Source organism: Pyxicephalus adspersus, chromosome 8 (assembly GCF_032062135.1).
Source record: "Pyxicephalus adspersus chromosome 8, UCB_Pads_2.0, whole genome shotgun sequence".
In the NCBI taxonomy this organism is placed as follows: domain Eukaryota; kingdom Metazoa; phylum Chordata; class Amphibia; order Anura; family Pyxicephalidae; genus Pyxicephalus; species Pyxicephalus adspersus.
The window spans coordinates 45,411,440-45,423,674 of NC_092865.1; the positions used below are offsets into that span (position 1 = coordinate 45,411,440).

At 44.5% G+C, this 12,235-nt stretch overlaps 2 protein-coding genes across 3 annotated transcripts; one reads left to right on the plus strand and one right to left on the minus strand.

Moving 5' to 3' along the window:
* Nucleotides 1-1,905: 1,905 nt before the first annotated feature.
* CYB561D2 (cytochrome b561 family member D2) lies at nucleotides 1,906-5,629 on the minus strand. Its single transcript, XM_072420383.1, has 4 exons — nucleotides 5,491-5,629; nucleotides 4,889-5,024; nucleotides 3,859-3,896; nucleotides 1,906-3,402 (listed from the first exon to the last, which is right to left on the minus strand). Exons 2-4 carry the CDS (start codon nucleotides 5,013-5,015, stop codon nucleotides 2,902-2,904), a joined length of 666 nt encoding a protein of 221 aa, XP_072276484.1. The 5' UTR covers nucleotides 5,016-5,024; nucleotides 5,491-5,629; the 3' UTR covers nucleotides 1,906-2,901.
* Nucleotides 5,630-5,690: 61 nt separating this feature from the next.
* NPRL2 (NPR2 like, GATOR1 complex subunit) lies at nucleotides 5,691-12,233 on the plus strand. Of its 2 annotated transcripts, XM_072420381.1 has the most exons (12): nucleotides 5,691-5,813; nucleotides 5,991-6,067; nucleotides 6,495-6,586; nucleotides 6,922-7,090; nucleotides 7,684-7,792; nucleotides 7,869-8,005; nucleotides 8,342-8,439; nucleotides 8,532-8,568; nucleotides 9,224-9,317; nucleotides 10,739-10,856; nucleotides 11,468-11,610; nucleotides 11,857-12,233. In XM_072420381.1, the coding sequence occupies exons 1-12, from the start codon at nucleotides 5,810-5,812 to the stop codon at nucleotides 11,922-11,924; spliced, it is 1,146 nt and encodes a 381-aa protein (XP_072276482.1). In that variant the 5' UTR covers nucleotides 5,691-5,809; the 3' UTR covers nucleotides 11,925-12,233. The 2 variants fall into 2 exon arrangements, 1 of the variants encoding a protein (XP_072276482.1); XR_011921966.1 differs by lacking the exon at nucleotides 8,532-8,568.
* The last annotated feature ends 2 nt before the right edge of the window (nucleotides 12,234-12,235 follow it).

A 12,235-nucleotide genomic window follows, 5' to 3' on the forward strand; every position in this document is an offset into this window, starting at 1 on the left:
GCGTCAAGCTAAAAAAACTTCCTGATTGAATACTTTGGGAAGTTTCTCATCAAAGGCTGAGTTCGAGTTGCCCAGGGATGTCACAGATTTATTTTGGACACAAATGGTGCAGCTTTGTCATTAAATGGATTTTGCAAGCAGTGCCAGTAGCTGAATCATTATTATTTACACAGTATTTATATAGCGCTGACAATACACGGCGCTGTACAAAGTCTGTAGTCATATCACTAGATGTCCCTCAAAAGGGGTTCACAATCCAATGTCCCTACCTCAGTCATATGTCATTAATACAGTCTAAGGTCAATTTTTGGAAAGTAGCATGTTCTCCCCACACAAACATGGGGAGAACCTGCAAACTCCATGCAGCTAGTGACCTGGCTGAGATTCGAACCTGGGACCCAACGCTACAAAGGCTAAAGTGCTAACCTCTGAGCCTTTGTGCTGCCCATGAATTGGCCTCATCCTCCTGCAGTTCCTGCTTAGCAAAGCCCAGAGAGGGAGAAGCACAGCTGGGAGCTAGATAAGAATATTGCATGCATAGGGCACATGCTGATAGGAGGAGAAAGCAGGGACATTGCCTTAATCTACTGCTTTTGATTCTCTATCCAGTCAGCAGGCCCTTAAAAAAAGGTTGCACTGTAATAGTAGTTACAAAGATTGTGGATAATTACAGAATCTTCCATGCCTGCAACTTACTGTTATAGATAAAGAAATATAACCTCATAAAAAATGCTGATTACCCAGAACTGTCAGCAATGCTGTCACCTGACTGGCCCCAGATCGGCCCCTTTCAATCATGGAGGCTCAGCATCACATGTGGCTCAGCATCACAAGGCAATCTATCTCACCACTCCCGCACACTGACACCAGCCCCTCGAGGCAAAGTGAAATTTTTTGCAGAACTCCTCCCAAAAGCCAGCTCATATTTCTGTGTTATGGCACTGCGCAGGACGACTGGAAAATCCGCCATCTTTCCGCAGACGGCGCCTGAAGGCTAAAACTTTACCTGCTTGTTACTGTGTCTTCTGTCACCACAGCATACTGAAAATCCAGTGCATGCAAATCATTGACGTGGCAAGGAACAAAGCAAACATCACTGCCGGCTCTTACCTGCTCCTGTTCAGGACATGCTGAGCTGTTTCAGTTGCTGCATTGTTCTGGAAAGGTTTGCCACAAGATTTTGGAGGGTGTCTGTGGGGATTTGCCCCCATTGGTGAGGTCAGGTACTGATGTTGGATGAGAAGACCTGGCTCACCATTCCAATTCATCCGAAAGGTGTTCAGTAGAGTTGAGGTGAGGGCTTTGTACAGGAACCTCAAGTTCCTCCACACCAAACTGGTGACCCCATGTCTTTATGGAGTTGGCTTTGTACCCCAGGGCAGTCATGGGGGAACAGAAAAGAGCACAATTTTCTAAAACAAGCCCAAATCCCAAAACAAATGGCTATAAAATCCTTATGGGGGCTGAATGTAACCAGCTGGGGTAAAAAATGGCATCGTAATTGTATACAAGGGGTAATTGGTGCCCCATCATTGATATCAATGGAAAGAATTTTGCTGCCCCATTATGCCCTGTAATAGGAATGTACAGGTACAAGTTTTTTACCATGCCATGCTCAGCCCTAAATGAGAGCTGCAGATTTCATACCTGGAGGAGCTCAAACAAGAATGTAGCTGTGCTGGGAGGACTAGATTCTGAATAGCAGATAACTGGAGATAAATTTATCTATAAACTAAAATTTATTTATTTATTCCGCTGTGGTTTGCATCTATTTACTGCTATACCTGGAATCAGAGGATCACACATCAACTCAAGAGTACATCATCACATTCCTGTATAGCAGACCACTATAGTCTGAGCTGACCCTTTACATCCAAATGAATTAAATAAAAAAGAAGCTTCAAAAAAGGTAAAAAAGTTCCCTTTTTAATCTTGCACTGAAATGACAGAATTTTACATCTTCACGTTTAAGGTTTACAAGCGAGAAGTAGAAATGTAACATTGCTGAGCACGGACAGACATGACCTGTGTAGTTAATACCTCGGTGAAGGAGAGTTTTGCATTGGTACAAGTAGTCTTTTCAGGTTCCGGAGTGCAGCCCACCTTGTCCATTACTTGCCCCAGTTTCATTGATTGGATCCAGCCTATGCTTGCCACAGCCCCATTCATTTTTTTTGTGAAGCCATGACAGCACCCAGTAGTCCTCCCGAGTACAGCCAGTGAAGCCCCGTGCAGGGTGACCCAGTAAATATCTCTAGAATAAGGACTAAGGTAAGTACTGCAGCAGGTGGACTGCACTCACAGGGGGTGGGATCATAACTTAAAAAAACAAAGTTGCAGTTGTCTATTCAATGTAACCAAAATGTGACCATTTTGCATTGATAATGAGTCTCAGCCATCTTGATAAGCAGTGCCAACCGTTATCTTACAATACAGCTTTTCATTTTTGGTTGTCGTACCACTCACCTCCTTATGGCTGACATTATGTGAATTGCAGCCAATGTGTTCCCTGGTTTTAGCTCTGCCCACAGCAATAGGATGAACCGTGCACAGATTCAAAAGATGCACTTCACAGGACATCGGTCTTGGAGGCACAAAAGCTCTTTGCTGTTTCAGTTCATCAGAGCAGAATTTTGTTCCTGTCAGCAAATAAAAATCCCGAGTCTGTTCATACTTAAAAAAGAATGATCACATGGTTCGTGGCAGCCACCAGATGGAAGATGCGCCATGTTGGGGTAGAGCTCTGCAGCAATTATACAGATGATGCCATTCACCAGATGTCTAACACTTCATCCCATCACCATTACTTGCATCGGTGTGCTGTTGATGAGGATGGAATGACTAATCTGTGCCCAGAGGTGGCAGTGACATCCCATTCCTCTTCCTCCGGGGGGACCCCTCTCAGGACTGGCTCCTCTTGCGGTAGAGATAGGCATTGCTCACTTGGTTCATAACAACCAGGCCAGTGAGGGCAGGTGAGAGCACACACAGATACCAGGTGATCCCAGTGACGTTGGCGGTGAACCAAAGGGAACACATGCCCAGCATGAGGCTACCAGACACCAGCAGGTAGCCCAGAAGGCCAGACGTGGCGTGGTAGAGCTTCCGAGTGGCCAGTGTCCAGCGCTGTAACAGTTTGGGGTAGAGCAGGGTTACTCCGCCCAGGTTCTGGACCACGGTCCACAGCACGGTCACCAGACCCACAAACCCATGCCAGGTGGAAAAGTGTGGCTTTTCCTGCAAAACTTTATTGGCGTAGATGATACCCAGGCCCAGGAGAGCGCAAAGCAGTGCCAGAAGCTGCAGTGCCCAGTGGACTCGAGCACGGGACTTCCGAGAAAGGGAACCCAGCAGGGAATCAGGGGAGAAAACCATGATAGCTTCTGTCATGAAGAAAGAGAACTGTGGAAAAAAAAGAGTCATATTGAGAAGTCAAATATGACAGAGAAGAAACAAAAATCACCCCAAAGTTATAGAAACTCCTGGAATCATCCAATCAGCTCTCAGAATAATCGCTTCTGATCAGTTGTAATATACAGAACTTCAAGTGTCAGTAAACTGAAGAGTCTGTACAAATTCCTGACATCACAATATACAGTGACAGCATATTTCAGCTCCATCGTTTATGAATATAAGCCAGCCCTGAGCTCCAGTCAGTGACTTTGCAGGCAGGAGGAAGCATTTTTTCTGTCTCCTCAATCTCAGTTATCAGATGGCAGACACAAGGTGAGAAGCTGCAGCAGTTCCTGGGATTTTGTGATTGTGTCACCTCTGAGATGGTATAGCCCCACTATTGTAACCTCCAGGTAACCCTCTCATCCATCCCCACCCTATATTTATAGATCAGGGGTCACTCACCGCCAGAGTCATGAGGAAAGGATGCCATGAAAAGAGAGCTGAAATAAAACAGACAAATGAAAAACATTCCTGCTGGACTGAGAAAATTTCACATTACCACTGGTAATCCCTCCCTCAAGTCTCCGATTGCCTCGCTCTCTCTTGCTTTGGTATTGTCCCATTTGCTAATCTTGAATAAGCATGCTGCCAGCAAAGTTTGAAGCATGCAGCCACCATACTACTCTCTGTACAAAATCACTAGGAGGTGTTCAAAAGTTGAGCCCCTACCCCTCATGGTTCCTTTACCATGGCCCATATAGGGCACATACTGAGTCAGGGGAATTTTAGCTGTGAAAAGCAGAAGAAAGATGTAACAAAGCTGCTAAATATTTCTCACTTTGGGTACCCCATAAATAGTGAGCATTTTGCCACAGGGAAGGAAGTGGCATCACCGTTCTGGAGTCACTATAAATGCCCAGCAGAGTTTTTCTTTACGGGCCACCAGGATCTACCTCACCCAATGACCTCACCATGATGACATCAACACGGCTCTCTGCGCCAATATACTGAGAGCTGTGACACCCTGCACCTTGTACCCACTGGGGAAATATTTCATTACTTCCTGTTCTTTCACTCCACCCCCAGGGTCCCCACCCTCACTCAATAATGCCCCCTGCACCCATCCACGCTGCTACCTAATAATGCCCCCCACCCCTTCCACCCTCCACAGCCTTCTCCTCTTCTAAGTCATATTATCTTTACTCTAAACCCATCCCAGCCCCTTTTCCCAGTTGATCCACACCACAATTATGCTGCTCCCCAACCTTCCCAACCCCCCCATCCTACTTATTCATGACCTTCCCTCCCTGATCATCACCCCTAGATCTGTCTCTCCTCTTCCTGCTCAGCCCTAACCAGTCCCCTCTCATTTTCCCAACTTTAATTGTTCTTTTTTCAGCTCAAGTCTGTCCCCACTCATCCCATCCGGCCTTCCTCCTGATTTATCCCCCAACTTTCCTGCCCACTACCCCTATTCATTCCCCATACTCACTTGTTCCAGGTTTAGAAACATAAATCATGAAGATGGTGAAAGCCAAGGCAGCAAGGTGGGCGAAAGCCCCAGATATCACCCGCAATGTGCGGTGTACCCGGGTGTCACTGTCTGCACTCTGACCCATGGCCAGATCCTGCAAGATGAAACAACATGAGAGCAAGAATGAATACCCCTCCATCGCCCTTTAGTCCTACCCCCATCACCCCACCATCATCCCTTCACCCTAATCACCAGGGGCAGACATAGGTAGGTGCAAAGTGTGCGGATGCACAAGGGCCCCGGACCCTGCTCAGCCAACAGGGGGAGCCCCAAGTCATTTCTGCACAGGGCCCACTGCCTGCTACATCTGTCACTGTCCCTACCAACATCCCCCCTCCCCATCAACAAAATGCTTTAACCCCCACACCACAATTCACATCCAGAAAGTTTTATATAAAGTGCCCCCCCAGCAAATAAAGCCTATGCTATGCAGGGAGAATCCACCATATAAAATGATTCTAGGTGAATCTCTCAGTCCCTTCAGGGGGGGGGTAATGAAGGGCCCCAGTGTGCAGTGCAGACACCAGGAAAGTCCCCCGAGCCACAACATGACAACTTACCCTCAGCTGTCATTTGGCTCTTGCCGTTCACTTCCGGTCCATTCTCTGCACCTCCCTACGGAAATGATGCTCCACGCCCATTCTTCACATAGAGCTCTGTTATTGGACCATACCCTGTCAATCATCCGAACTCTGTACCCTACTGCCAACATTTTCCGGACCTTACTAAGTGGTCAAACAACAGAAATAAGACCAATTAGAAGTGAGGGGCGGTGCTCGGTGAAAAAGAGGTTTGAAACGCAGGGAAGTGCTATGGTTTGACACCGGAAGAGAAATATTGTTAGAAGAATCCCTGGAGTTGAGGGGTCTGCAGAACCCTATGAGTAAGTATTGATGGAATGGGGTGTCTGTTGTGTGCTGTCCATAATGCTAGAAGCTGAGGTCATGTGGGGAGTCAATGAGGGGTCATTCACCCTGCTAGTGTAGTGAGGATGGAGATGACAGCCTTGACATTGTAAGATCTTCCCCATCAAATGATAAGTTCTGTTTTCTCCTTGCAGTGATGTCCAGCCGAAGAATTGAATGTATTTTCTTCAGTGAGTTCCATCCAACTCTCGGCCCGAAGATCAGCTACCAGGTGAGGACAGAGGTTGGGAATGGGAACACAGCCTTGGCCAGAACCTTCCAGACCCATTTATGTGCTGGGAATGTGTCTTTAGCAGCTCCAGGAGCAAGACCTCCCCATTTTGGGAGGGGCAGAGACACAAACTACTGGGGAAATCTCCCTTTTGTGTAAGGGGCAGAGACACATTGTGGGAGGAAATCTCCTCATTGTGGGAGGGGCAGAGACACAAACTACTGGGAGGAAATCTCCCCATTGTTGGAGGGGCAAAGACAAACTACTGGGAGGAAATCTCCCCATTGTGGGAGGGGCAGAGACAAACTACTGGGNGGAAATCTCCCCATTGTGGGAGGGGCAGAGACAAACTACTGGGAGGAAATCTCCCCAATATGGGAGGGGCAGAGACAAACTATTGTACAGTATTGGTTTGCTGTGTTGGCAGGTCCCTGAGGAGTACATATCACGGGAGCTCTTTGATACGGTGCAGGTGTATATCATCACCAAACCAGAACTGCAGAACAAGCTCATCACAGTGTGAGTATTTGGCCTGGGTGAGGGTGATGGAGACAGAAATGTATACAATCTTACTATTTTTATTTGTGTTTTATATAGCAGAGAAGTCATAACCTGTGAAGTAGTTTCTTGCTGTGTAAATTTTCTTTCACTTCCTGTCCTTCTCTCTACAAAAATAAATAAAAAATGAAATACATTTTGATAGAAGAGTAAGATAGACAGGAAGTCTCTGTGTTTTCCATCACTTACATTTATTCTTGTGGCCCAGATCATGCATGCATAAGCCAGGGAATAGCAGCTTCTGTCAGTTGCTTCTCACACAGGTGCTTTGTGTAATTACAGATTGTGTTTTGCAGGACTGCCATGGACAAGAAGCTGATTGGCTGCCCGGTGTGTATAGAGCACAAGAAGTATAGCCGCAATGCGCTACTCTTCAATCTGGGCTTTGTGTGTGATGCTCGGGCTAAGACATGCGCCCTGGAGCCCATTGTAAAGAAGCTGGCCGGATACCTGAAGACCCTGGAGGTAAATTGTTAGAAATGGAGGTTTTCTAAGATGATTTATGCAACACAGTGATAATATTTGGCCTAAGGAAATCTGTCACTTTTGTCCACACAACACAAAGTGATATTCACTTCCAAGCACACATTCAATTGTTTATTCACTCCCAGCAGCCTATACTCCTTTTCTTCCCCCATCGCTTTGTTCAGCTTTGGGAGCAATAAGAAAGCCTAGAGTTGTAGCATACATAGGACTATGGGCTCACCATGTGACAACACCGATTGGCCCTTTGCTGTCATATGGAGCAGGTCACATGATCTTCATACCTGGAAGTACTGGGTATGGGGAAATTAATGCAACCTGTTTGCCCTAAAATAGTGCCTATCATAGTATAAATGTATGGGATCAGAGTACATAGAAATAAAAAGACTGGACACTTACCTCTCCCCTGCCTTCTATGCTCCATGCTGAGAACCAATCTCTGGAACGCTACTGCATCCTCCATGGCTCTCAAACCATTGCATGGTTCTACACTTGTCTCTGTTGCATCTGTTACCTATGGCATTCAGCTACCATCGAATAATCCTGGACTGGATTCCTCTCTCCTTGTCTTTCAGCTGGAGTCTGGATTCATCTCCAACGAGGACAGTAAGCAGAGGTTGGTGCCCATAATGACCTACCTGAGGAAAGAGCTGAACACGACTGGGGAGTGCTCACTGCCCATAGGTATTGGTAAAGTTATTGGCTGCATTTCATACCACCTAGCTAAATCTTCACCACTGTCTGTTATATTATCTGACAGATGAGAGTAACACCATGCACCTGAAGGTGATTGAGCTGCGTGCGGCGCCCCCTACAGCTCAGGAATATGACGTTCCCGTGTTCACAGAAGACAAAGAAGAATTCTGCAATGCACAGTGGGATTTAACAACACAGCAGGTAAGTGGGCACAATATTGTACTGGAAAACAGAACAGCCCACTGGCTTCTTAAAGCCCCTAATATTACTAAACTATATGTGAAAGCACATTCGTTTTTTTTCTTTTTTTTCACCTTTTTATTGGCTTCTTGTGACCATGCATTGTGGGCCTGACTCTAGACATTGGGAGCAATGCATGCACAGGAGTTGCATCATCACTAGCTGGAGAGGATTGAGGTAGACCCAGAAGACTTGGCAGCAGAGATGGAAGTCTAAGGGTTAAATCGGTCCTCAGATAGGAAATCTCACAATTGTGTGTGAAGGGGCTACAAATGAATTTACGTTTGCTTTGTCTAGATTCTCCCGTACATAGACGGATTCCGTCACATCCAGAAGATCTCCGCAGAGGCGGACGTGGAGCTGAACCTTGTGCGGATCGCCATTCAGAACCTCATGTGAGTGGACAGAGGGGAATCTGGGTATAAAATCTGCAGTGTCAGAGTTCTGTACTGGAAAATATTGTCCACAAATCTTTGTTTGTTTGCAGGTACTATGGCGTTGTGACAATGGTATCGATATTCCAGGTAAGAAATGTGAATCTCTCTTCATTGTGTTGTGATGAATCTTTCAGAATTCTATCAGATGTTTAAAGCAGAACTAAACTCAAAATAAAAAAAACACACTTACCTTTAATACCACAATTCTGTAGATCCTTCGGAACGTTTCTTCGTTTGGTCGTCCTAGTATCCATCATCGGCCCCCGATCTCGCCCTGTGCAGGCACAAGATCGGGTGACGTAGACAGGGAAAAAGAAAGGGCTCCTTTCACTAAAGAAAGGGCTCCTACTGCGCATGCCCCAAATCAGAGCACAAGCAGAAAGAGCAGTCAAGAAAAAAAAAAAAAAAGGGTGTTGCACCCTTGTAAAAAGATACAATTTTTACTTTAAATACATTTTTAAATTAATTAAATAAATACCTTTAATCCACTCAAGTTTTGAGTTTAGATCTGCCTAAATGTAAGAGATTCGCACCAAATATAAAGAACTTCTCACTATTACCGGCTGCTGTGTACAATGCCACTGGAAGACTGATTTGATGGATTGCTAGGCTGTATTTACAATTCATTCATATGGAGATCAAAGTAATACAACATACGGAAATATGAATATTGCATTTTTCTGTTCTTATTTTTTATTTTTTCCAAACAGTAAATAAAATATTTTTCCCCCTTCTTTTATAGTATTCCAATGTATACTGCACTACGCCTCGGGTTCAGGAGCTCATTCATGACAAAGCTCTGCAGGATGAATGTGTGTCTTATGTCTGCAAGCCAGGTATGTGTTCTCACATTTTTATATATATAATATCATGGAATTTAGTATATCCTATTGTGTGATGCTTCCTCTTAGATTGAAAGCTTTTCCAGACAGGGTCCTCTCCTCCTCCCATGTCATTTGCACCTCCTATTTAATGTACTGCGCTGCATAATATGTTGGTGTTATATAAATACTGTTTATTAATAATAATATTACTAATAATAATATTATTAATAATACATGAATATTTTTTATGTGGTATCTATCCTCAGACCTCTGGGGGTATATACAGGGTGTAGCCTGCGCTGCTATCCTCGCCATTGTTGCAGAAAGAAGGCAGCTGACATTTTTCTACTGTTTCTGTCTGTGCAAAAACACAAAACACACTAGGTACATCTCATGTTTTGCCATGTTTTATGCTTTTAAAATTCTCGCATGTCCAGAAAAATACCTGTGCAGGAATGTCACTCAACTCCAAATTTTGCTTATGGGCTGATAACGTTTATTTATATAGTGCCAACATATTTACACAGTGCTGTACATTAAATAGGGGTTGCAAATGACAGACAGATACAGACAGGGACACAGGAGGAGGAGAGGACCCCGTCACAGAAGAGATCAACTCTGCTAATTTGTCTCTTTCCATATCCACAGCATAGACACTAACTATTGTGTGATCCAAGATATGGGATGGGAGGGCACCGGACATAGGACAGCTCTGAATTACTGGTAGATTGTCAGGTATTGAACAGACGAAAGAAGAGAGAATAAGAAAATGTATTATTTTAAATGCAAAACATGAACATTCATGGGAGGATGGGAGAACATCAGGCTAAGTCTCCACAAACATTCTTTTCTAATGCTGTGTTTGCTATTCAACTGCATTTGATTAGTTAACTTTTTTCCACTTAGGTAACAAACATATTAGTGTTCAAATTGCAAGCAGCATCTGACAAGAAAAGGCTGGACTGGACCTTCTTTGCCTGCAGCTTAATTAGGACAAACTGCATTCAAGATTTGCAGAACAACAAAAAGTAGGTCACATGCAGCTCCTGAGTCGCCATTAGCACAACTGAATGTTAATGGGATTCTGATGACCTGCATTTGAGATTATTAAAAAACAGGATTTATATAGCGCTATAAATATTAATGCTATAATAACATATTATGCAGCGCTGTACATTAAATAGGGGTTTCAAATGACAGACAGATACCGACAGTGACTCAGGAGGAGGAAAGGACCCATGCCCAGAGCTTCTCATCTAGGAGATGGGTCCTACATGCAGTGCAGGAAAACAACACCCATGGACACTTACCTTTATCATACCCTTGTTATAATTGTGCTGTCACTTCATTGATGACCCTGTGCCATAACTTCTCCGTAAGACCTGTAGATGTGGTCGACTAACCTTACAAATCTTCTGTTTCCCTCTCCGTAGGTCTTAAGCGGCCAAGCCTGCGTGATGTCTTCCAGTTATACTGCGGTCTCAGTCCGGGTACTACTGTGCGCGATCTCATCGCTCGGCATACGCAGCAGCTGCAGAGAGTGGATGAGCGGTCAGTGCACATTTTATATCTGACATTTGTGTGTTATTTTGGGGGCTGCTGCCTGTATATCATACATTTTTCTTTCCTAAAGTTCAAGTGACTTTGTTCCCGCCCACATGAGGGTGTTCCTGCTCCATCACATTTCTCAAAATTTAAAAAAAAATCTAACAGGGAGAGTGAAACCCCCTCTATAGCTGCAGCACATGTGCAGAGATTTCACAATAGAGGGGTACCACAAGTGTCAGTCGTTTCAGCATCCACACAGGTCCACTTGGAGCCATTTCTGGTCATTTTGCTGAGCAGGCTGTCTCCTAGTGAGCTATGGGATGCCATCATTGGTTGAGGCATATAACCCTAGCTCACCACTTGCATTGCTTTTACCTAAAAATAACCACTGTTGTCACCATCAGAAAAATGCCTTCAGACAGCTCAGCAGGTCAGAAAAACGGGTGAAAACAGTAATTAAAAAAAAAAAAAATTAATTTATGTGAGGGGCAAACGTAATGCCACTTAGCGTCCACATTGACTTTTTAAATTCTAAAGATGACATTGCAGATCCGCAGTGCTCAGGTTTCCTGATTAGCCTATTTTTTGTCACCGTGATCTTTTTGTGTGTTTAGGAAACTCATCCAATTTGGTCTGATGAAGAATCTGATCAGAAGGCTCCAGAAGTATCCGGTGAAAGTGTCTCGTGATGAGAGGAGTCCCCCTGCTCGCCTGTACACTGGGAGCCACACGTATGATGAGATCTGCTGTAAGACAGGTACTCTAACGGGGCCACAATAGAGAAAAGGTGTCCTGCATGGTGCACTTGGGGGAGGGGGTGCTTGCTTGGTGCAAAAAATTGGCAGTTTCTGAATATATTGTACAGCGCTGCATAATATGTTGGCGCTATATAAATCCTGTTTAATATTCATTTTTTGCAGCAGTGAGTGCATGGAAATGATTTGTGTCATTGATGGGTTTCATGTATGTACTGGACAAATATCAATATTTGTTCCTTCTGCAGGGATGAGCTATCGGGAATTAGATGAAAGGCTGGAGAGCGATCCAAATATCATTGTGTGTATGAAGTGAGGTCCATGGAAGGAGAACCCAAGCCCCTCCACTGCTCAGGGACCAGAACACTGCACTGCTGGGGGTCCAATTCTCCACAACTGCAACTTTGGAAACTGCCCGCCCCTTCAGTGACCAATGGGGTTATTCCTTCCATATAGTTTATGACAAAGGAAAGAAGCTGATTTGTTGTCTTAGATGCAGACCAGCAGTTTTTATACCAGAAAGAGGATTATTGTGTCTGTGGGACGGATATGACAAGCAGTAGAATCCTCAATTGCAAAAGAAGAGAAAGTTATTATAATAGTATTAAAATGTTTATTATTTCTATT